Genomic DNA, 26,701 nt, shown 5'->3' on the forward strand with positions numbered 1-26,701 from the left:
CAAGAGCAGGTATATCACACTGCAAAAGCAGAAGCAAGAGAGAGTGAAGGAGAGGTGCCACACACTTTTTTTTTTTTTTTTTTTTTTAGACAGAGTCTTACTCTATTGCCCAGGCTGGAGTACAGTGGGACAATCTCAGCTCACTGCAACCTCCGCCTGCCAGGTTCGAGTGATTCTCCTGCCTCAGCCTCCTGAGTAACTGGGATTGCAGGCATGCACCACCATGCCCAGCTAATTTTTGTATTTTTCATAGAGACAGGGTTTCACCATGTTGACCAGATTGGTCTCAAACTCCCAACCTCTAGTGATCCTCCTCGGCCTCCCAAAGTGCTGGGATTACAGATGTGAGCCACCGCAGCTGGCCTGCCACACACTTTTTTTTTTTTTTTTTGAGACGGAGTCTCGCTCTGTCGCCCAGGCTGGAGAGCAGTGCAAGATCTCGGCTCACTGCAAGCTCCACCTCCCAGGTTTGCGCCATTCTCCTGCCTCAGCCTCACGAGTAGCTAGGACTACAGGCGCCTGCCACCACGCCCAGCTAATTTTTTGTATTTTTGGTAGAGACGGGGTTTCACCGTGTTAGCCAGGATGGTCTTGATTTCCTGACCTCATGATCCACCGGCCTCGGCCTCCCAGAGTGCTGGGATTACAGGCGTGAGCCACCGCGCCCGGCCTGCCACACACTTTTAAACAACATCAGAATTCCACTCACTACCACAAGGACAGCACCAAGCCATAGGAGATCTGCCCCCATGACCCAAACACCTCCCTCCGGGACCCACATCCAACATTGGGGTTTACATTTCAACATGAGATTTAAAGAGGACAACATCCAAACTATATCACAGTCTCTTAAAAAAATCTGCATACAATCTCCAAGGTTGCTAGCTGATTTGTAAGCTGTGAATGTATAGAACAAGACTCCAGGAAACACAGTAGAAAACATTAGCTGAGAAGATAAGAAATTTATCATAGAGTTTTGTGTATGCACAAAAGATGGATAATAGAGTTCAAGCTCTGCCAAAGTGTTGAGGCCTTTGTAAACACATTGGAATTTCTGTTGAAATTCCATTCCTTAGGAATAAAGATGATGTTCTAGGAAAGAGGACAAAACTAAAATAGCCAAGCCCTAACAAAGCTCAAACCAATCCTTGATAATGGTGTTTTCTGCCTAATCAAGGAAAACCTAACATGTTGAGAGAAAGACAGAGAGAGAAAGAGAGAGAGGGCGTATTATCCAGACTTCTTAAAATAGTTCATCCTCGAAGTCCAACATTAAATTTAAAAAATTACAACACATTCTAAAAAAATAAAATAAAATATCTGAAAAACAGTAGAAAGAAACAGGCAATAAAACAGCCCTATATTTGATTCAGATATTAGAGTTTCAAATGGATTTAAAAGTAACTATGATTACTATGTCCAAGAAAACAAAGAGATCACTGGAGAATTTCACCACAGAACTGGTATTTTTGTTTTTTAAAATGAGTCAAATAAAATTCTAGAACAATAAAAATAATATACCAAATTAATAATTCAAATAGCTGCATTTAGTAAGAGGTTATACACAGCAGAACACTCTAACCATAACCCACCATTCCTCCCAGAACTTTTGTATCCTTGTCTATGATGTAAATTAACTTCTGGGTCTCTTCCATGTCATGCTGCCATTTTTGCTTTATTGAGTTTCTTCTCTGGTAATTTCCTCCTTAGAAAATTTAAGAATCCTCAGATTCTTGAGAGATCACATCCTCTTCATCTCCATCTTCCTCTTTCTACTCAACAACCAACTGTGTGGGCTTATAGCAGGGAGCAGGCCACAGACTTATGTCTTAACTCACTGTCTTTCCCTTCTTGCTCCATTCTTTCTACCAAGCCAAGGCATCTCTATATTACATTATATATCTTTCTTTATTCTGTGGTCAGCTTTCACATCTCTTGATCTGAAATGGGCACAGAGGTTCTATTTTAGAAATTAAAAACCTTTTTTTGTTTTCTTTGTTCTAGGATGCTTATTTTCTCTCATCAAAGCAGTAGCATAAGAATTACTGACATTATAAAATATGTTTCTACAAACAATGCAGCAATAATGGCTGCAAAAGTAAAATATATTATATAAAATTTTAAAATACTTTCCTGCCACATTTGGTGTATACTTGCATAGGACATTTTTGATGAAAGGTGAAACCCATAGGGTCATAATAAAGTAAATTTAAATTTAGATGGTCTTTCTTTGGCTTACTCCTGAGATGTTTGTTTGTTTCCTATGGGGGATCTACAAACTAAAGGAAGAGTTTAATTATACAGGGCATTTGAATTATACGTCAAAGTGATATTAAGGAAAAAGTGAGGCTGATGTCTTGCTGAGGTATTCTTACATGATGTTGCTTATTAATTTTATGAGCCAAGAAGTTCTTTATGTAATTCATAGTAAATTTTAAGAGAACATTTTTACACATAGTATACAAAGACTGATATTGATGGAATCTAAATTATCTAGACAGAAATCTATGAGCATATGGTTTACTTTGGGGAAGATAATGGTGCATCTAAAATTACAAAACAAAACAACACCCACTTTGGCAAACAGAACTAACTGAGTTTGGGTAGATGAAGGCTATGGGGAATCCCTGCCAGAGGATGTGTACACTTAAGTCCTTAGGGTAACTCAATATTATCATAAGATAAATACCTCTTAACTTTCATTCTAAGTGATAACACATTTAAATGTTATGTTTTGTTTTGTTTTGTTTATTTAGGTCTCACCAAAACTGAAAAAATAGAATCAGAGATACACATTGTACGTGGTGAAGGTTTTAAGACCGTTGCAGCAACACGATATGAAACAATAACAGCCATGACCAACCTGGCCATAGTAAACTGTCAAGTATATGGAAGAAATGCACTTAATCTGAAGGTATGCTAGATCTTTTTAATGACAGTGTCCTCCTGTATTATCAATTATTTTTGCTTTAGATTTCCCAATATAGATTAGTTTCCATGGTATTGAGGGGAATTTTCCTATTACAATAGAGATTTCTTAGGAACACTTCAAATTGCATCTCTAAACCTATATTCCTAGTTTGCCTTCAGTTTAAAAAGATTCTGAGGTTCAAGTCAATCACAGTGCTTTTTTTATTACTTAGCATAAGAGAATTTGAATTCAGATTTATTGTATTTTTAAGTTATTAGCAGTCTTTGGCTCTGTGACAAATCTAGTACTAGGATGGCTTTTTACTGAACACAAGCTCAATATCACGAATAGCAATAATATTAGTTATCATTTGTTAAGTATCCACTATGTGCCAAGTACACATTACTCCTAAAACACAATTATGTAAAGTAAGTATTATAATCTTTATCCTACAGATAAGAACACTGAGGCTTAATGAAAGTAACTTGTATAAGATCACACAGTAAGCAAGTTGTAGAGCTTGGGTTTGAACCCAGGACTTTTTGGCCTCAAAATCTATGCTTTTTTATTTTAAGTTTTATTTTGAAATAAGTTCTAACTCATAGAAAATTTGTAAAAATAGGAAAAGCTACAGAGAGTTTATTTGAAAAATTAGGGCATTAAAATAATATTCATATATACTGGGAAATTTGGAAAGCCAAATGCATGGCTGGGGCTAGACACATTCTTAGAAAAGACCTGAGAAGACTCTAAGCTTTCACATTTGGCTGACCTCTAAATGCAGTACAAGCAGGAAGTAAAGGCTAAGGTGGTTGCAAATGGCCTGGCTAAGGGTTGAAGGCGTGCCTTAGCACAGAGTCGATCTGAAAAGATGAAGTTCTCTCTGTCCTCCTCCCTCTGTCTTCTGTTGTGTAAGGAAATCATGTCAAAACAATAACTGAACACAAGTTAAAGGAGCAGAGATTTTAAAGAAAATATATGACAAAGAATAAAGACTTCACAAAAAAATTTTAGAAAATTATTAAACAACCCAATAGCTATAGCTCATATCAAGCCTACAGAAATTCTGGAGCTGAAAAATACAATAACTGAAATGAAAACTTCACTGAAAGATTTCAATAGTAGATGTGATCAGGCAGAATAAAAATAGAAATAGAAACCAAAACAACAAAACAAACCCCAAAGAGAGGGAAAAATGTGATTTCCAGAGTTAACACATTATAATTATTAAGATGTCCAGTTCCAGTTTTTAACAAAAATTATGGAATATGCAAAAAAAATGCTTGTTCACAGAAGAAACTAACAGAAGCTCTATTTTTTCATGTCAGATGGGTAATGTGCCAATGTCATAAAAAGGCTTGAGGGAGGCATATTTTATTCATGAGCATAAAAAGCCAATCATCATGCTTATGAACTACTAAAGGATTAGAAACTACTTATGAGGAAGCACAGACATTGGACTTACTGGAAAAAGGACTTTAAATAAACTGTCTTAAGTATGTTCAAACTGCTAAATGAAACTATGGACAGAGAGCTAAAGAGAATAATGTGTGAACAGAGATTTCAATAAGGAGAATAATGTGTGAACAGAGATTTCAATAAAGAGATGGAAATGACAAAAGAAAAAAAAAACAGTTCTGCAGCTGAAAACTACATTACCAAACTGAAAACTTCTCTAGAAAGTTTCAATACTAGAAATATTGATGAGGCAGAATAAAGAATTATAGAACTAGGAAACAGGTCAATTGAAATGATCAAGTATGAAGAACAGAAAGAAAAAAAATAAAGAAAAATGAACAGAACCTAAGGGACCTCTGGAACATCATCAAGTATACCAACATACATTTAATGGGGTCTCTGGAGAAAAGGAGAGAGAGAGAGGAAAGGGCAGAAAAAATATTTGAAGAAATAATGGCCAAAATATTCCTAATTTGATTAAAAGCACATATCTATACATCCAGGAAGCTCAATCAACCCCAAGAAGGATAATTGCCAAGAGATCCACAATGAGACATATAATCTAATTGTCAAAAGCCAAAGTCAAAGAAAGAATCTTGACAGCAGCAATCAAGAAGTGTTTTGTCATGTACAAGGGCTCTACAATGAGATTCACAGCCAGTTTGTTGCCAGAAACTATGGAGGCAAGAAAGGAATGGGATGACATCTTTATATTGCTGAAAGAAAAACAATCTGTCAACCAAAAGTCTATACCCAGAAAATCTATCCTTCAAAAACAAAGGAGTAATTAAGACATTCCCCAAGAAGCAAAAGCTGAGGGCATTTGTTGCCAGTACACCTGCCCTATAAGAAATGCTAGAGAGTTGTTCAGGCTACAGTGAGAGAACATTAGACAGCAACTCAAAGTCTTAAGAAGAAATAAAGAACTCTGATGAAGGTAACTACATAGGTAAATATAAAAGTCAGTATTATTTTGGTTATCGGTTTGTATTACTTTTTCTTTCTTATATCACTTAAAAGACAAATGTGTAAACATAATTATAAATGTATATTAATGGACACACAATGTATAAAGATTTAATTTGTGACAAAACAGAAGGGAGATGAAGCTGTATAGGAACAGAGATTTTGTGTGCCATTGGAGTTAATTTGGTATCAATCCAAACTAGATTGTTGTAAATTTAGGATGCCAAGGACAATCCCATAGTAACTACTACTGAAAAACAATATTAAAACATACACAAAAGGAAGTGAGGAGGGAATTAATGTGGCACACTATAGAAAATTAATTAAATACAAAGAAGGCTGTAATGAAGGGAATGAACAAAACCAACAATGACAAAACATTCTGGAAAGGGCAAAAATGTAAAGGCAGTAAAAGTATCTGTGGCTTTCAGGGTTGTGGCAGAAGGGAAGAAAGGATGAATAAGAGAAGCATGGATGATTTTTAGGGCAGTGATTCTGTATGATACTGTAATGGTGAATCTATTTCCTTATGCATTTTGAAAACCCATAGAATATATAACACAAGGTGTGAACTATAATGTAAACTATGGACTTGGGTTGATAATGATGTGCCAATGTTGGTTCATTGATTGTAATAAATATACCAACATGGTGTACAAGATGTTAATGTTGGGGGAAGGCTATAGGTACATGTGGTGAAGGGGTATGTGGAGAAGAAAAATCTCAAATTAAGAACTTAACTTTACACCTTAAAGAACTTGAAGAAAGAGAGCAAACTAAACCCAAAGCTAACAGGAGGAAGAAAACAATAATGATAAGAGCAGAGATAAATGAAATAGAGAATAGAAAAACAGTAGAGAAAATTAATGAAAAACAAAGGTAGGTTATTTGTAAAGATCAACAAAATAAACAAATCCTTAGCTAGACTAAGTAAAAACGAGAGAGAGAATATACAAATAACTAACATTAGTCATGAAAATTGAAATATTACAACTGGCCTTACAAAAATAAAGGGGATTGTAAGAGAATACTATAAATAATTGTACACCAATGAATTATATAACCTAGATTAAATGGAAGTATTTCTAGAAAAACACAAATTACCAAAACAGACTCAAAAACAAATAAAAATCTGAGCAGACATTTAACAAGTAATAAGATTAAATCAGTAACAAAAAACTTCCAAACAAAGTAAAATCCAGGACCAGATGGACCTAATTTCAGGCAACCCTAATTTCAGACAAAACAGGCTTTAAACCAACAAAGATCCAAAAAGACAAAGAAAGGCATTACATAATGTTAAAGGGCTCAATTCAACAAGAAGATGTAACTATCCTAAATATATACGCACCCAATACAGGAGCAGCCAGATTCATAAAGCAAATTATTAGATTCCTACAAAAAGACTGAGACTCCCTCACAATGAATAGTGGGAGACATCAACACTCCACTGACAGCATTAGACAGGTCATCAAGGCAGAAAATTAACAAACATATTCAGCATTGTACAAAAATGGATCTGGACCTTTACAGAACTCTACCCCTAAAACAAAAGAATTCTTCCCATTTCCACATGATACATACTCTAAAATCAACCATGTAATCGAACACAAAACAAGTCTCAGCAAATGCAAAATAATGTATTAGTACATTGTCATACTACTATGAAGAAACACCTGAGACTGGGTAATTTATAAAGAAAAAGAGGTTTAATGGGCTAACAGTTCCACATGGCTGGGGAGGTCTCACAATCATGGCAGAAGGGAAAGGAGAAGCAAAGACACATCTTACATGACGGCAAGCAAGCATGTGCAGGGGAACTGCCCTTTATAAAACCATCAGCTCTCATGTGAATTATTCACTTGCAGCACGAGAAAAACTCACCCCATGATTCATTTACCTCTCACCAGATCCCTCCCATGACACATGGGGATTATGGGAGCTACAATTCAAAATGATATTTGGGTGGGGACACAGCCAAACCATATCAATAACCAAAATTATACCAAACACAATCTTGGACCACAGTACAATAAAAATAGAAGTCAAGACTTTTAAAATCACTCATACCATGCAATTACATGAAAATTAAATGACATGCTCCTGAATGACTCTTGGGTAAATCTGAAATTAAGGCAGAAAAGAAGTACTTTGAAATTAATGAGAATAAAAATACAACGTATTAGAATCTCTGGTACACATCTAAGGCAATGTTAAGCAGGAAATTCATAGCACTAAATGTCCACATCAAAAAGTTAGAAAGATGTTAAATTAGTAACCTAACATCAAAACTGAAAGAATTAGAGAAGGAAGAGTAAACCAACCCCAAAGCTAGCTGAAGACAAGAAATAACCAAAATCAGAGCTGAACTAAAGAAAATAAGACACAAAAAAGAATTCAAAAGATCAGCAGATCCAGGAGTTGATTTTTTGAAAAAAGTAATTAGTAATATAGGCCACTAGCTAGACTAATAAAGAAGAAGAAAAAGAAAATCCAATTAAACACAATTAGAAATGACAAAGGGGAAGTTACTCCTGACCCCACAATAATAAAAATAACCATCAGAAACTACTACAGATACCTCTATGCACACAAAGTAGAAAACCTAGAAGAGATGGATAAATTCCCAGACACATACATCCTCCCAAGACTGAACCAGGAAGAAATTGATTCCCTGAACAGACCAATAATGAGCTCCAAAACTGAATCAGTAATAAATAGCCCACCAACCAAAAAAAGCCCAGTGCCACACAGATTCACAGCTGAATTCTACCAGATGTACAAAGAAGAGCTTGTACTATTTCTGCTGAAACTAATCCAAAAAAATTGAGGAGGAGGGGCTCCTCCCTAACTGATTCAATGATGCCAGCATCATCCTGATACCAAAACCTGGCAGAGACACAACAACAACAACAACAAAACCTCAGGCCAATATTCTTGATGAACACCGATGCAAAAATCTTCAACAAAATACTGGCAAAGTGAATCCAGCAGCACATCAAAAAGCTTATCTACCATGATCAAGTAGGCTTTATCCCCAGGATGCAAGATTGGTTCAACATATGCAAATCAATAAATGTGATTCATCACACAAACAGAACTAAAAACAAAAACTATATGATTATCTCAATTGATGCAGAAAAGGCTTTTAATAAAATTCAACATCACTACATGTTAAACACTCTCCATAAACTAGGTATTGAAGGAACATACCTCAAAATAGTAAGAGCCACCTATGACAGACCCACAGCCAACATCATACTGAATGGGCAAAAGTTGGAAGCATTCCCCTTAAAAACTGGAACAAGTCAAGGATACCCTCTCTTTTTTTTTTTGTTTTTTTGAGATGGAGTCTCTCTCTTTGCCCAGACTGGAGTGCAGTGGCATGATCTCGGCTCACTGCAAGCTCCGCCTCCTGGGTTCACGCCATTCTCCTGCCTCAGCCTCTGGAATAGCTGGGACTACAGGCGCCCTCCACAACGCCTGGCTAATTTTTTTGTATTTTTAGTAGAGATGGGGTTTCACTATGTTAGCCAGGATGGTCTTGATCTCCTGACCTCATGATCCACCTGCCTCAGCCTCCCAAAGTGCTGGGATTACAGGTGTGAGCCACCACACCTGGCCAAGGATGCCGTCTCTCAACACTCCTATTCAACAAAGTATTGGAAATCCTGGCCAGGGTAATCAGGCAAGAGAAAGAAAGAAAGAACATCCAAATAGTAAGAGAGGAAACTCAACTATCCCTATCTGCAAATGGCATGATCCCATATCTAGAAAACCTCATAGTCTCAGCCTAAAAGCTCCTTAAGCTGATAAACAACTTCAGCAAAGTCTCAGCCTACAAAATCAATGTACCAAAATCACAGACATTCTTATACACCAACAACAGTCAAGCTAAGAGCCAAATCAGGAACACAGTCTCATTCACAATTGCCACATAAAGAATAAGATTTTTAGGAATACAGCTAACCAAGGATGTGAACGATCTCTACAAGGAGAACTATGAAACACAAAGTTCAAAGGAATCAGAGATGACACAAGCAAATGGAAAAACATTCCATGCTCATGGATAGGAAGAATCAATATTATTAAAATGGCCATACTGACAAAAGCAATTTATAGATTGAATGGTATTCCTATTAAACTACCAGTGACATTCTTCACAGAACTAGAAAAAACTATTATAAAATTCATATGGAACCAAAAAAGAGCCTGACTAGCCAAGGCAAACCTAAGCAAAAAGAGAAAAGCTAGAGGCATCATGCTACCTGCCTTCGAACTATACTACAGGGCTAGAGCATGGTGCTGGTATATAAACACATAGACCAATGGAACTGAATAGAGAACCCAGAAATAAGGCTGCATACCTACAACTGTCTGATCTTTGACAAAGCTGACAAAAACAAGCAATGGGGAAAGGATTCCCTATTCAATGAATGGTGCTGGGATAACTGGCTAGCCATATGCAGAAGATTGAAACTGGACCCCTTCCATACGCCATATATAAAAATTAACTCAAGATATATTAAAGACTTTAATGTAAAATGCAAAACTATAAAAACCCTGGAAGACAACCTAGGCAATACTATTTAGGGCATAGGAATGAGCAAAGATTTAATGACAAAGACACCAAAGCAATTGCAACAAAAGCAAAAATTGACAGATGGGGTCTAATTAAACTAAAGAGCATCTTCATTACAAAGAAAACTGTCAATAAAGTGAATAGACAACCTATAGAATGGGAGAAGATTTTTGCAAACTATGCATCTGACAAAGGCCTAATATCCAGCATTTATAAGGAACTTAAACAAATTTACAAGAGATAAACAAACAACCCCATTAAAAAGTGGGCAAAGGACATGAACAGACACTCCAAAAGAAGACATACATGTGGCCAACAATCATGAAAAATCTCAACATCACTGATCATTAGAGAAATGCAAATCAAAATCACAATAAGATACCATCTCACATCAGGTAGGATAGCTATTACTAAAAAGAAAAAAATAACAGATGCTGTTGAGGTTGTGGAGAAAAAAGGAACATTTATACACTCTTGGTGGGAGTGGAAATTAGTTCAACCATTGTGGAAGACAATGTGACAATTCCTAAAACCTAAAAACAGAAATACCATTTGACCCAGCATCCCATTACTGGGTATATACCCAAACCAATATAAATTATTCTATTATAGAGATACATGTGTATGTTTATTGCAGCACTATTTGTGATAACAAAGTCATGGAATCAACCTAAATGCACATCAGTGATAGACTGGATAAAGAAAATGTGGTACATATACACCATAGAATACTATGCTGCCATTAAAAAGAACAAGAGCTTGTCTTTTGTGGGAACATGGATGGAGGTGGAGGCCATTATACTTAGCAAACTAACTCAGGGACAGAAAACCAAATATTGCATGTTCTCACTTATAAGTGGGAGCTAAATGATAAGAACACACGGACACATAGAGGGGAACAACACGCACCAGATCCTATTGGAAGGTGGAGGGTGGGAAGAGGGAGAGGGTTAGGAAAAATAACTAATGGGTACTAGGCTTAATACTTGGGTGATGAAATAATCTGTACAAGAAACCCTCATGACATAAGTTTTCCTATATAGTAAACCTGCATATGTATCCCTGAACTTAAAATAAAAGCTAAATTAAAAAAAAAGACCTAGAAAACATATTTAAGGAAATAATGGCTGAAATTTCCCCAAATCTGGAGATAACCAGCAGCACCAAAGTATTGGAAATTCAAAGGTCACCAATTAGATTCAATGCAGGAGGAATTTCCCAAGGTACATCATAATCAAATTAACAAAAATCAAAGAGAAAGAATATTTGAAGCACAAAGAATAAAGAAACATATGACATTCAACAGAGCCCCAATACAACTTTCAGCAGATTATTCAGCAGAAACCCTGCAGGCTAGGAGAGAGTGTTGAAGGGGGAAAAAAAAAAAAAAAACCTCTCAACTGAGACTACTATACCCATTAAAGTGTCTCTTCAAACACAAAGGAGAGATAAAGACTTTGCTGGAATAACAAAAGCTGAAGGAATTCATAAACACCAAACCTGTCCAAAAAAATGCTACAGGGAGTCCTTCCATCTGGAAGAAATGGACCCTAAGGTGTAACAAGAAAACATTTCAAAATATAAAACCCACTGCTGAAAGTAAGAAAATTGAAAACTTGACAAATTCAGAATATATTAATACTGTAATTGTGGTAAGTAAACCACTTACATCTTAAATATGAAGACTAAAAGACAAAACTATTAAAAACAACAATTACAACTGGTTAAGAGATAGGCAATGTGGAAGGATGTAAATTGAAACATCAAGAAGTCAAAATATGTAGAAGGTGCTATTAAAGTGTGGAGTTTGTTTTTGATGCTTTTCCTTGTGAGCAAAGTTAAGTTGTCATCAGTTTAAAATTACCTATTATAACATGTTTTTTGTAAGCCTCATGGTAACCGCAAAGCATAAACCTGTAATAGCACAGAATCAAAACATATTACTAGAGACAATTACTTAAACACAAAGTCAGGTAGTAAGAGAGGTAAAAAGGAAGAAAGGATTCACACAAGCAGAAAACAAATAACAAAATGAAAATAGGAAACCCTTACCTAGCGATAAAAACCTTGAATATAAGTAAATAAATACATAATATAAGCCCCAGCTATATGCTGTCTGTAAGAAACTCACTTTCTCTATAAAGACACAGGCTGAAAATGAAGGGATGGACAAAGATATTCCACGTAAATTGAAACCAAAAAAGAGCAGGAGCAGCTATACTTATATCAGATAAAGTAAACTTTAAGTCAAGAATGGTAAGACAAGGAGGGCCATCGTGTGAAAACCAAGAGGACAGGCTGGTCTTGAACTCCAGTGATCTGCCCACCTCGGCCTCCCAAAGTGCTGGGATAACAGGCGTGAGCCACTGCACCCAGCCCTTGGTTATAAGCTTTAAAGAATTTGTTTGCTATTTTGCACATTTCTGCCTTAAGACTGTGTTTCTAGCAACTATTTAAACTTATGAACTCTTCATTGATAAAGAATAAATCTTATATCACTAAAAGATGAATATGCAATAAGATGTTTTCAGACAAGAAAAGCTGAATTCATTTTTCTCAAGTTTATCTCTACTACAAGAAATGTTGGAAAAAAGCCCGAGGAGTCAAAAAAAAAAATTATACCAAATAGAAACCTAGTTAATTAAGAAACAATGAATAGCACCATAAGTGGTAAATACATCAGTGAATATAAAGGAACTTTTAAAACAATCTTGAATTCTCTTTAAAATAATGCTGATTATTTAAAATAAATACATTAACCATATATTGTGGGTGTTATAGCTAATATAAAAGTAAAATATTTGACAACAGGAGTACAAAAGGTTGGAAGGGGCTAAATGTATGTATCTATTGTAAGATTCTTTTTTTTTCTTACCCTTTTCTATGGTGTTGGTATTGTAAGGTTCTTTAATCATGAAGTAGTATAATATTTTTTGAAGGGTGGTTGTGTTAAGGCACGTATTGTGATCCTTAAAGAAGTCACGTTTTTAACAACACTAAGGAGAATAACAAGAAAGTCATTTTTAAAAAATAGTGTTTGAACAAATCGTCTGTTCACAGTAAAGAAGCCAAGAAAAGAATAGAGGAATAAGGCTGAGTGCTGTGGCTCATGCCTGTAATCTCAGTGCTTTGGCAGGTCAAGGCAGGAGGATTCCTTGATGCCAGGTGTTTGAGGACAGCCTAGGCAACATGGCAAGACCCTGTCTCTACAAATTTTCTGTTTAGAAATTAGCCAGGAATGGTGACATGTATATGTAGTTCTAGCTACTCAGGAGGCTGAGGAAGAGCCCAGGAATTTGAGGTTTTAGTGAACTATGATTGTGCCACTGGACTCCAGGCAGGGTGACAGAGCGAGACCTTGTCTCTAAAAAAAGGGGGAATAGAGAATAGAAGAACAGAAACAGATCTGACAAACAGAAAACAAGCACTAAAATGGTAAACTTTAGCCTAAACACATTAGTAATTTTGTTAAATGTAAATGGGTTAAACACCACAATAAAAAAAATAGAGATTGTCAAACTGGCTGATGAAGTACCACTCAATTATTTGCTATGTACTAGGAAGAGTACTTAAATAAAGACACTGATGGTTAAAAAGTAAAACTGGAAAAAGATAACAGTAGGCATTATAAAGCTCTTATGGCTGTATTAGCTGAGGAAGTAGAAAATAATACTAAAGAAAAAGAATATTACCAAGTATAGAGAGAAGTTTGAAAATGTTGAAAGGGTCAATTCATCAAGAAGACAGAACAATCTAAATGTGTATAGATATAATTAGAATGCCTCAAAATTCACAAACCAAAATTTGACAGAACTAAAGTGAGAAGTAGAACAATTCACCATCATAACTAGAGATTAGACAACATAACTTGATCAAGAATTGATATGTGTAGTCAAAAACAATTCAATAAAGATATAGAAGATCTGAAATAACTCCAGCGACTAACTTGACCTAATTAACATTTATAGAATGATACATCCAACAACTGCAGAATAAACATTACTTTTTGGGTACACATAGAACAATTTCAAGATAGAACATATGTTGGGCCATAAAACGTGTCTCAGGAAATTTTAAAAGTTTGAAATATTGTAGTTCTCATACCACAACAGAAATAAAATAGAAGTCAGTCACAGTAAGATATCTAGAAAAGTACCAAATATTTGTGCTAAATATTAATTTAAATATTAAAAAGCACTAAGTGTTTGAAAATCAAACAACACACTAATTAAACAATAGGTAAAGAAAGAAAACACCAAGGAAATCGGAAATATTTTGAACTGAATGACAATGAAGACAGTACAGAAATTGGCATATTTAACACGAAGTTTCAGATGGATGCTAGATTAACAGATAGAAATCAGAGAAATAGAGGTAGAGATATAAAAAGAGGGTAAAGAAAATAATTAAATATAAAATAGATTCAATTATATTTCAGCACATAGCAATGTTTGCTTGTTATTGATTGAAATAATTCTGTCACACATATAATACTACACTTATCACATACATAAATACGTAGTCTGATATGGTTTGGATCTGTGTCCTCACCAAGTCTCATGTCAAATGGTAATCTCCAGTGTTGAAAGTGGGGCCTAGTGGGAGGTGATTGGATCATGGGGATGGATTTCCCCCTTGATGCTGTTCTCCTGATAGCAAGCGAGTTCTCATGAGATCTGTTAGTTTTAAAGTGTGTGGCACCTCCCCCATCTTCCTGCTGCTCTGGCCATGTAAGACCACTTCCCCCTTCACCTTCTGCTATGATCATAAGTTTCCTGAGGCCTCCCCAGAAGCTGAGCAGATGCTGCCATGCTTTCTGTACAGCCTGGAGAACCATGAGCCAATTAAACCTCTTTTCTTTATAAATTACCCAGTGTCAGATATTTCTTCATAGCAGTGTGAGAACAGCCTAATACATAGTGTTTCTACTTTGCTTCTATCTTTTACATACCAAAGAAATTATTATCACGACAGACTAAAAAAAATGAATGGACGACGAGTATAGGCTTGTTAGTATATTGTGTAAAACATTCTCATTCAAATTATGTGCTGATTTTGTTTTACTCTTGTATAAACTATTTTGTGCCTTGTTAGTGATTAACACCTTATCTCTTGTCACTTTCTTTTAGGGCTTTTTTATCCTAAATTGTCCAGACTTAACACCTTTGGCTTTCCAGTTGATATATCTTAATTTATCATTTAATGATCTTCATTACTTTCCCACAGAAGTGAGTCAATTTTTATTGTTATGTACTGATATAACTTATCGTGAATAATAATAAAAATAGACATCTTTTAATACCTTGAAGTTACTATAGAGTACTGTAAATGTATTTTGGATTGCATCTTTTGAATGGCTTATTTTCAAAAGCACAAAATGTACAGTACATCTTTCTTAGGAAATCCCATGATGTAATCCTCAAAGACTATGTTATAGTGAGACTCTCAAATGTGTTCTCATAATTCTATAATGTATATTAAATATTTATTCTTCTAACTCTGAATGTAATCTAAAATAAACCTTATTTATGTGCCAATCAGAAGCTTTAAAAACAAAGTAAACATGCAGTGTTGTAACAAGTTTTAATTACCAAATGATAAAATATAATATTCTGCTTAATAAAATGTATGAAAGATAATCAGATATGGGATGAGCTAATTTAATGTCATTTCAAGTGAATGAACCATTATAAGTAATTAGGACAAATTATGTTTTTAGTGTCTTTTGTCATTGCTTCATTGATTACTGGGTAATTGGTGGTTTTGTGAATTGATTTCCAGAGTATTGTCTTTTAGCGAGTTTATTTTTGGCAAATGTATTCTCTTCCTATTTCAATCATATAGTATTGAAAACATATATTTTCCATACTTTCTCTATAATATAATGTTTTTATTTTCAATTGGAAAAGTTATTTCCTTTCTAATACATAACACCAGTTTTGTTAATTTGACTAGGAGTAATTGACAAGAATTCCCAAGGAATATAGCAATCTGAGTTCTTCACACTAATTTAACCTTTCTTCTAAGTAGATACAGATAATATTTGTGTATCTGCCAAAGAAAACTCCATCCACTAAAAAATAAATGTATGAAGACAAGAGAGCTAGTCACATGTAAGATATAAAATGCTCATTATTAAAGTGACAGAGATCAACTTGTCATTAAAATGCAGGTCTGTGTTATATAGCTATAGATAAAATATTCCAATGAAGATGGTAATATATAGGTTTAGAGGGGCTGTTTTGGGGACAGGCTAATGAGGCCCAGTTGTTAGCATGGCATAAAGGCAATGAATAGAAGGCTGGGGACTGAGGTAAGTGGGGTGATTCAAATTATTACCAGTTTCATGGAAAATTCAAGATGGTTGAATCAGGCAGATTGCAGTGTCCACTAAAATAGTTTCGGATGGGAGAAGGTAGAAGCAAAAATGTTAAATAAAGAAGATTAATATAGCAAACTCTATATACGTATACTCGGTCTTCTTCTCTAAGATTCTTAAACAGTCATAAAATCAGATATAGTAATAAGTATAATAATGTATTGTTAGGTCTGTAACATATGGATATGATATATATAGAAATTTTAGACAAAAAATGAAGAAGGAATTGAATATGTATGAAGAACATTTTCATATCTCACTGGAATTAAGTTAGTATAAATCTGAAGTAAATTCTGATAAGGTGTATATTATAACCTCTAAACAATCACTAAGAAAATAACGCAAGAGAACATACTGAAAACATTTATTGAAGTCATAAAATGTTACACTAGAACATATTCACTTGATGCAAAAAAAGGCAATAGAGGAGGAATTAAAAGAACATACGACATATAGAAAGCTAAAAGTGAAATGACAGATGTAAATCCAATCATGTCAATAATAACATTAAATGTGAATATATCAAACAATCCAATCCAAACATACAGATAGTCAGATTGTACAAATTATACAAGTTCTTATACAGATTCAGTGATACGCTGTCTGCAGGAAACACACTTAAGACTAAAAGAAACACACTTACGATTGAAGAGGTTGAAGCCAAAAGCATGAGAAAATATATATCATGCAAACAGCAACAATAGAAATGCTGGAGAGACTATACTAATATCAGACAAAATATATTTTAAAGCAAAAAAAGTTACAAGAGATAAAAAGAGACATTTGTCAGTTTATCAGATAATAAACAAATGTTTATCAGATAATAAACAAATGTTTATTTAGTAACAGATCCCCAAAGTATATGAAACAAAAACCAAAGGAATTGGAGGAATAGAAAATGCAACTATAATAATTGGACACTTCAATATCCCACTTTCGATAATGAATAGAAAAATTAGGCAGAAGAACAAGAGGGAAATAGAAGAATTGAACAACACTATAAACCAATTAGACTTAATAAATCTGTATGGAATGTATTAGGGTCTAACTCAAACCAATAGCAGCAGAATACACAATTCTCGAGTTCATATAGAACATTTTCCAGGATAAATCATATGTTAGGCTACAAAATCAGTCTCAATAAATTTAAAAGGATTGAAAAATTACACAAGTCTATTTTTGGCTACAATGGAATTAAATTATAAACCAAAAACTGAAAGAAATTTGGAAATTCACAAATATATGGAAATTAAGCAACATACTCCTAAATAACCAGTGGGTCAAAGAATAAGTTGTAAGTGAAATTAGAAAATATTTTTAGATAAATGAAAATGAAAACACAACATACCAAAATTTCTGAGATGCATTACAGAGTACTTAGAGGGAAACTTATAGCTGTAAATGTAAATCTTTTAAAAAAGAAGAAATATCTCAAACTAACTTTTCATGTAAAGCCACTAGAAAAAAAGGGTAAACTAAACCTAAACAAAGAATAAGCAAGGAGATAGTAAATATTAGTACTGAAATTAGTGAAACAGAAGATAGACAAACAGAGAAAATTTAAAAACAGAAGTTATTACTTTTAAAAAATCAACAAAATTGACAAACTTTATGTAGACTAACAAGAGAAAAAGACAGAAGACTTATGTTACTAAAGACCAGGATGAAAGAAGAAACATCACTACTGACCTTACAGAAATTAAAAAGATTTAAAGAAAATACTATAAATAACTGTATACCAACCAATTAAATAACTTAGGTGAAATGAATACATTCCTACAAAGACACAAGAAGGGACTTTAGAAAATATGAATTGCTCCATGATCCTAAAAATTATATAGAAATGCAAAGGATTACAAAGAGCCAAAATAATTTTGAAAAGAAAGGCAAACTTGGAGCACTGATGCTTCCTGATTACAAGAAGGAACTTGCTCTACTCCACCAATTTTGGACCTTTATGATGATAACATGGTTGAATTTAATATTAAAGAGAACTAATATAAGACCTTATTAATATTCACCAGAGAAAAATATACTAATCAAGTAAAGATCATAGATTTATTTGTTTGTTCTTCTTTTTAAAATTTGTATAAATTTAAGAGGAAGATAATAGATTTAAAAGGTTTATTCTATTTTTTAAATTTCACATGAAAAATCAGTGTACATGAAATTACTGTGATATCAGAAATAATCTGGCTATGGTATCTAACACTTCTCTGATTACTAAGGTTAATTCCATCTATCTTTCTGGTTCTGCAGATATCTCCTTCCTCCCTCATTATTCCATGATTGCCTCGTATGAAACCATGAGCTTGATCAGAAAGGGTGACTTTCACACTTAGAAAAGGACCATTCTTGAGTCAAGGGTGTATGAGTACAGTGGTTGCACTATTTCGGCATATCATACCTATTAATGCTGGTCACTTGTTTTGAAGGTTGACCAAGGGTGTTTACTGAGTTACATGATATAGCCAATTAACGTTGCTATAATGATTCTACATTAGTTCAGAAAGTTTATAAAAGGTAACAAATAATGATTTGCATACTTTATTATTCCGCTCATGTTTGTTTCTCTTTTCTGTTCCCCAGATATTATGTCTTAAAAATTTACAAATACTGAAATTGAGAAATAATCCTATCAAAGAAATTCCTTCTGAAATTCAACAACTTGAGTTCCTTAGAATTTTCACCATTGCTTTTAATTTAATTACTGTTCTTCCAATTGGGTAAGGTTGATGGTCTGAGATTATAAACACAGAAAATAATTCATAATTTCGAAAAAGATCAATTTCCCCTTTGAAAGCAGCTAGCAGCTTTTTGGCTATTTAGTAATTCGTATTCTATTCTAATTAGCTAATACGCTTCTTCTTATGGTGTTAAAAACAATCCTACCAGCTACATACAGAGCAATTAATATGGGTCTAGTGACTATACATCTAGAAAGACATTATCTGAGTATGGGTTAAATTAACAGGAATTATCTAAAGCAGTTCAGGTGAGAGCCTTGCACCTATCTCTTGACAGCCTTTTTGGATATGGAAAGAGCACTGAATTTGGGATGAGGAAATCTAGACTTTAAAGTTGATGATAATTATATATTTGATCTGGAGAAAGTAATTTAACCATTCTTGGCCTCAATTTCCTAATCTATAAACTAAGGAGATTGGCTTATATGATATCTAAGACCCTTTCAACTCCATAAGAATGCTGATATTTGGACATAAAAGAGATGGGTTTCTTCCCACGTATGGACTAGTAATTATTTAACTCCTAATGAAAATTTTAAACCAAAACCTTAACCAAATGTCAAAACAAGATACTTATTCCAATCAGAGTTTAATAAATTGAATCTCTAAGTGCAAAGAGAAAGGGACTCATAAATAGTTGAATAATACTTTGCAAAATAAAAGTCTTATCTATAGTAATTAAGGAAGTGCATCCAAATTCATTTATAAAGACGTTCATTCAGTACTGTTTGTAATTAATGATCTAACAAATTGTACGTTCATAAACATTCAGTTATTTAAAAGAATAAGAAATTATATTAAAAAATTATACCATTTCTGTATAAAATACATATACATATCACACATTACACATTACATATATAAAAAGAAAGAATAAACACTAAAGAAGTAAGAATGTTTCATATGGGTATTTTATTTCTGTTTGACTCATCTGGATTTTTCCACAGTACATAAACTGTATTTTCCCTGCCTTGACACTATCTGCCATTTCTCTAAGGAAATCCTGTTTCCTTTTATTAGAAAATAGTGTTTAAAAGCCAAGATCTGGGTGTTGGGTATCCTCATCACCATTAGGATATCATTCTTTCTAGACCCTCTCATCGGAGAGAGCAAAGTAATATATGTATGTATACTAACCCATGTGTACACACATATCTGTAATTGTTTATATAGATATAAACACATATACAATTACATATATACACACACAGAACTATATATGTATAAACATATATGTATATATACAGCATGAATTCATGAATTCCTACTGGATAATCTATAATCATAATTATACACTTTCAATAATCATAACTACCATTTAAACAAAATAAAAATTCCTAAAGCAAGTGAAATGTGATTATAACTAAAAGGTCATCATTTTGTTCATTGTTTAGATATTGGGCAAATAGATACCTTCTGCAAAAAAGTTTGCAGAAGCTATTTTTAAAAACTATTAGTGTTTCTAAAATAAAGCGGTGTATTTTTATTAAATAACATAGGATATGTATGCATATCAAGGGAAGAGTGACAGCATATTAAAGCCAAGAATGAAAAACATAATGGGGAAAACTTAACTTTATTGACCTCGAAGAAGACTTCAAGCAAGCTCTGACATAATAAAAATGTTTATTTGCAAGGCTTGTTCAATGAAAACTCACCAGGAGGGCACTTATACAGTGAAGAATGAAGGTGCTGAATTCTTCATATCTAAGAGTTGTTGTCAGAACTCTACCTTGCTGAGCAAAGAAGACCTCACAGAGTGTGGTGAGACTTGGAGATCAGTAACTGAATTAAATTGAGTGAAATTTAGTGAACCAAACAATTATGTAATATATTTGAGATATCCTGGCTCCATGTAAATTCTGGAGTTTGGACATTATTACCGTCACAAGCAATTGCACTGATACACTTTGAATGTTATACTTTCATTCTTGTAATTAATTCAGCAGATGTTCATGAAGCATCTGTTAATACTGTGTGCCCCTAGGAGCTCACCACCTAAAAGGAAGGCAGACAATTGAATACAATTGAGTAAAGTAAAATAATGGAGATGTACACAGTAAAATGTATGAGTTACATGTCACCCATTCTGAAGGGTTGAGAGATGGTTCCCTGGAAGATGTAGTATTTGATCCAAAGATGACTGAGTGTGAATTAGGTGGATTAAACAGGAGAGACAACAAAGGATAGTTGGGCCAATGATAGGGTGGATATTTCTTCAATGAAAAGTTACAACGTATGTGAAAAGAAGCAGCATATATAACATGAGATGGGAAATACAAGCAATTTGCTGTTTTTGAAGCTTAGAGGGCAATGCCAAGTGGTAATAAATGGTACAGTAAGCAGGGACAGATTATCTAGGAAGCCTCATGAGCTAAGGTAAAGAATTTATGCTGTATGCGACAAGAAACCATTACAGGTTTTCCACAGGTGAGTGGTAGAGTCAAACTTACATTTTTAGGTTATTCTAGTGGCATTGTGGAGGATGGATGTGAGGGGATAAACAGAATTAAAGGTGACCAGTTGGAAGGCCATTGCAGTAGTTCAAGCAAGAGATGAAGAGAACTTGGACCAAGGCAATGGCAGTGAGCATGGAGAAGGAGGAACAAATTGTTATGAAATTGAAGTAAAACCTGCAAGATCTAGAATTGAGACACAGAGGCTATAAGGAACAGAAGAGTCAAAGTTAAAAAAAAAAAAAAAGTCAAGATAACGCCCAGATTTCTAGTTAGAGTGAAACAATTCAATCATGCAAAACATATTTACTGGACTCTGTCCTAAGCATTGGGTTCAGATTGTTAAAGGAAAAGGGGCATGATCTTTTCCCTTATGGGGTTTAGTATCCAGAGAAGGATACAGGAATTTTAATAAACACCATAATAAACATATGAATATATAAATATAAAACATTCTAAGGGCTTTGACTGAAAAGAACAATATGATGTCAGCAGAAAAAAAAAAAATTGAGTCACTAAGAAAGGTGTATCTGAGGAAATGACATTTAAGCAGAAGTTTATAAATCCAGGCCAAGAACAGGAAAAAGAATGTTCATGCAGTGGGAATAACATGTGAGGTAATGAGAGCTTGGACTCCTCAAAGGCTGACAGGAAGCCAGCATGGCTTAGAGTAAAACCCAGGTGAGGTTTAGGAGTTGGATAGGGACTACATCCCATGAAGCTGTGAGGGTCAGGTGAAAATATTTATAATTTATTTAAAATGCATTGAGAAGCCATTGGTTGTTTTTAAGCACAAGAGTGACAATGAAGGCTGAGGAGGTTTGAATGAAGGAAAATAATGAGTTTTGTTTTAGATTAACATGTTGATTTTAGATTTCTGTTTTCCATCACAAATCTGGACCTAGACCTATTAACCTCACAGGAGAGTTTTGTGCTGGAGATATTTCTGGAGAAACATCTGTGTTTCAAATACAGACAGATAAAGAAGAAATTATAAAGACTGAGGAAAAGCCTCAAATTGCATAAAGAGAACCAAGTGTATCATGGAAGCCAGGGAAGTGGATTATTTTGAAAAAGAAGGATGACCAACAGTGTCAAATACAATAGAGAAGCTCAGTAAGAGTAAAGGTGAGAACAGTTTTAGTGGAATGATGGAAATAAAAGCCAGCTTGCAGTGGGTTGTGATGGAATGGGAAGACAGAAATTGGTAATAATGAGTGTAGACCATTCTTTGTAGAGCTTTAGATGCAATGTGAGAAGAGCGATTAGACAAAAGCTATAGAGAATGTGGGATCTTAGAAACATTTTTGTTGTTAGTTTTTTAAAGACTTAGGCATATTTACAGGATGTTGGAAAGAAACCAATAGGGAATAGATTGAAGATGTGGAAGGATGACAGATGATGCAGAATTTCACAGGAGATGGGAGGGGAAGAAGTCATCAGCTCAGGTGGAGATTCTGGTCTTGAACAGGAAGAGTAACCCTTATCTCCTAAAACTGGAGGTAGGTCCTAAAAATGAACATGTAAAATATATAGTTATATGGGTAAGAAAACAGGAAATTCATTTAGTCAACAAAGATTTATTTAGCTCCTATAATGCATCAGTTGAGAGAGATTACTATGAAATAACTTCAGATAATCTTTGAGAACAAGAAGAATAATGATTGAAAAGAAGTTTTAAAGAAAGTTGTGATGATTTGGTATTGATATTGAGAGGAACAGAAAAGAACAGAGCACAGAAAAGTGAATGTTTGAGAGACGATGCTGTGGGCTTAGCTGAGACTGGAAACCAAGGATTCATGGTGACACGAATCTGCATTTCTGCTGATTATCTTCAGTAGCTCAGTCATTCATGTGTAAGATGGAGAAGGTAGATTTTAGCCTCCATAAAAAGGCTTCTTTTGGAATGTCCATAGCAGTTTTATCGCAATATCCTGAAAAAGTCTGCAATTCAAATGTTCATCAACAAAACAGTGGAAAACCTAATTGTTTTTATTTGCAATAATCCAAAGGTGGTAACAACTCAAATGTCCATTAACAGATTAATGAATAAACAAAATGTGATATATACATACATAGAATATTATTCATCCTGAAAACAGAATGAAATGGTAGTACATGCTACAACAACAATGAACCTTGAAAACATTATGCTAGGTGGAATAAGTCAGATACAGAAGGATAAACATTGTGTTATTGTGCTTATATAAAGTACCTAGAATAGACAAATTTACAGAGACAGAAAGTGGAATATAGGTTACCGGGGGCTCAGGTATAGCAGAGAGGGGGGAATTGGGAGTAGCTGTTCAATGGATATAGAGTTTCTGTTTGGGAGGATGGGAAAGTTCTGGAAATACAGATAGTGCTGATGGTTGCATAATACTGTAATTGTAATGCTGCTGAATGGCACACTTAATAATGGCTAAAATGGCAGATTTTATGTTATCTATATTTTACTATAACAAAAAATACATAGAGCCTGGGCAACATGGTAAAACCCCATCTCTACAAAACAATACAAAAAATTAGTTGTGCACAGTGGTATGTACTTGTAGTCCCAGCTACATAGAAGGCTAAGGTGGGAGGATCACTTGAGCCTGGGAAGTTGAGGCTGCAGTGAGCTTTGGGCAACAGAGTAAGACCCTGTCTCAAAAAAAAAATACATATATATATAGTTATTAGTAACCTCAATGTTTTCATCTTTCCTCCTAGTCTTCCTTCTTTCTAAAATTTTTAGGTATAATTCATATACAATAAAATACACAAATCTTAGGTATTTGATTCAAAGTATTTAACAAATATACGCACCCACATAACTACTATCCAAAACAAGATATGGGGTATTCCCATTATCCTAGAAAGTTTACCCAGAAATGTCCTCATGTACATTTCTAGTCAATTCCCAGACTTCTAACATCATAGACTTATTTCGCCTGTTCTGGAAAACTCTAAAAGTTGATTGATACAACAAATGATTTTTTGAGTCTGACATTTTTCACTCAACATAAATTTTGGGGATTCACCCATGTTGTATATATCAGTATTCCATTCCTTTTTAATGATGACCTCGTGTCACATGGCCTCAGCCATTTCAGCAAAGTCAAAAATAGAAATGGGATTAACTAGGAACGAAATCTGTGGACAAGTCTTTTGTCTTATGGAACGAATACCCATGATATACATGGGAAACCCACTAGGTTCTTGAAGATTTTATATTAATAGAAATGTTGCCAGAGTGTATTAAGAAGGACAAAGACAGTATGAAATGAAAAAAGGCTGTCACATCTCCAAAATTCCATGGGCAGGAAACAGCTGAATATGTGTGCCAACTTTCACGAAAAAGGGAGGATGATTCAGAGGGTGGTGCCAGGCACCAGGGAGGATGAATCCAGGAGCACCGAAGGTGGAGCTGTGATTCTAAAAGACAGAGCCAGGATCCAGGAGGGCAGAAACTGGAAAGCAGGTGGCAGAGCTGGGAGCTGCTGCTGATTATTCCCAGGCCTTGAAACCAAATGAAGTTTACTCAGTCCTATTTCAAAATTGCTTGGGATTGGTAATTCCTGTTTACCTTTCATTTTCTCCCTTTTGAACCAGAATATCTATAACTTATCCTATGCCTGTCTCACCATTGTATTTTCAGAGCAGATAACTTGTTTCTTTAATTTCATAGATCCACAAATGGAGAAAAGTTGTGCTTCTGGATGTGTTATATCTGGAGCCTCACCTATACCTAATTTAGATGATGAGATATGGGACTTTTGAGATTTAGATGAGACGTTGAACTTTGAGTTGATGCTGTAAAGGGTTAAGACCTTTCGGGAGATTGAGATAAGTGAATATATTTTGTATGTGGGATAGATGTGAATCTTTAGGGATGAACTGTGATAGGTAGAATAATGGTCCCCAAAGCTGTTCATATTCTACCAGAACCTGTGAATATGTTTTATTACATGGCAAAAGGAAATTAAGTTTGGAGATGAAATTAAGGGTTCTAATCAGCTGATCTTAAAGTAGGGAGATTATTCTGGATTAGTTGAGTGGTCCCAATCAAATCACATGAGCTCTTAAAAATGGAAGGGGGATGCAGGAAGCATTTGTCAGAGAGATACCACCTGAGGACTTGACTTGCTTTTGTTGGTTTTGAAGATGGAGGAAGGGAGCCATGAGTCAAGGAATGAGGCAGCTTGAAAACCTGGGAATGGCCTTCAGCATACAGCCAACAAGAAAACAAGGGCCTCAGTTCTACAGCTGGAAAGAACTGAATTCTGCCAACAGCCTGCATGAGTAAGGAAACAGATTCTCCCTAGAGCCTCCAGATAGGAATGCAGTCCTGCTGATGGCTTAATTTTAGTAGGGTGAGACCTTTGCAGACTTCTGACCTATATAACTATAATGAATAAATCTGTATTGTTGTACGCCACTGTTTGTGTTGCAATTTGTTCTGGCAGTAACAGCAAACTAAAACGAAACCAGTCAAAGATTTCAACTCTTGTGGGGATCACATTCCCACAAGAGGAGACAGTCAATACATGTAATAAATAAATTATATAGTATGTGAGAAGGCAATAAGTGATATGAAAAACAGTAAACAGTAAAAGGGAGTGAGAGTGTGATTTTAAGTAGGGTAGCTAAAGTAGGCCTTATTGAGAAAGGGACACTGGAACAAAGTGGGGGTTTGTGACATAAATTTAGCAGTTCAAGTATAATTTAACAGTATTTTATTAAATAAAACAATTGGTTACTCAATTTGTCTGAAGCCCTAGTGTTAGCATTTAAATTAAGATACATATTTTTTCTAGATAATTATCTAACATAGAAAAATGGTTGTTTATTTTGGTGGCCAAGCATTGTATTTAAAAGATTGTCTTTTTAATTCTTTTCATTATTAGTCTTTTTCTTACAGTTTCCATATGTTAAAATATGCATATATATTTTTTCCCAGATATATTATTTTGGTACCTTCTCAAAGTTTTACTAAAAGTATAATGGAGTACTTTCACTGTTATCTTTCCATTCCTAACAAGATCTTTCTAGTTTCATGAGACTCAAAGTGATAGAGTAGAAAAAGCAAGATACTTTCAGAGGCAAGCTCTGCCCCTTATATGCTATAAACTCTGGCAAGCCACTGACCTACTCTTTTTTTTTTTTTTTTTTGAGATGGAGTCTTGCTCTTGTTGCCCAGGCTGGAGTGCAATGGCACGA

The 26,701-nt window shown here is 34.6% G+C and overlaps 1 protein-coding gene and 1 non-coding gene across 7 annotated transcripts in view; one reads left to right on the forward strand and one right to left on the reverse strand.

Annotated features, from left to right (window-relative positions):
* Positions 1-26,701, forward strand: part of LRRC63 (leucine rich repeat containing 63) — a 71,141-nt gene that overhangs the window by 24,860 nt on the left and 19,580 nt on the right. For 4 of the 6 annotated variants that reach the window (XM_054529007.2, XM_054529005.2, XM_054529006.2 and 1 more), the window contains 4 exons: positions 2,757-2,914; positions 15,047-15,145; positions 18,886-19,022; positions 25,646-25,783. In XM_054529007.2, coding sequence (XP_054384982.2) covers positions 2,757-2,914; positions 15,047-15,145; positions 18,886-19,022; positions 25,646-25,783 — 532 coding nt within the window. The remainder of the gene's footprint in view (positions 1-2,756; positions 2,915-15,046; positions 15,146-18,885; positions 19,023-25,645; positions 25,784-26,701) is intronic. The other 2 variants (XM_063714899.1, XM_054529009.2) reach the window with 1 other exon arrangement.
* Positions 4,234-4,337, reverse strand: LOC112128660 (small nucleolar RNA U13). The gene has a single exon (XR_002911149.1). It is a non-coding gene; the product is annotated as a small nucleolar RNA U13 (small nucleolar RNA).

The sequence above is a fragment of the Pongo abelii genome, chromosome 14, assembly GCF_028885655.2.
Source record: "Pongo abelii isolate AG06213 chromosome 14, NHGRI_mPonAbe1-v2.0_pri, whole genome shotgun sequence".
Classification (NCBI taxonomy): domain Eukaryota; kingdom Metazoa; phylum Chordata; class Mammalia; order Primates; family Hominidae; genus Pongo; species Pongo abelii.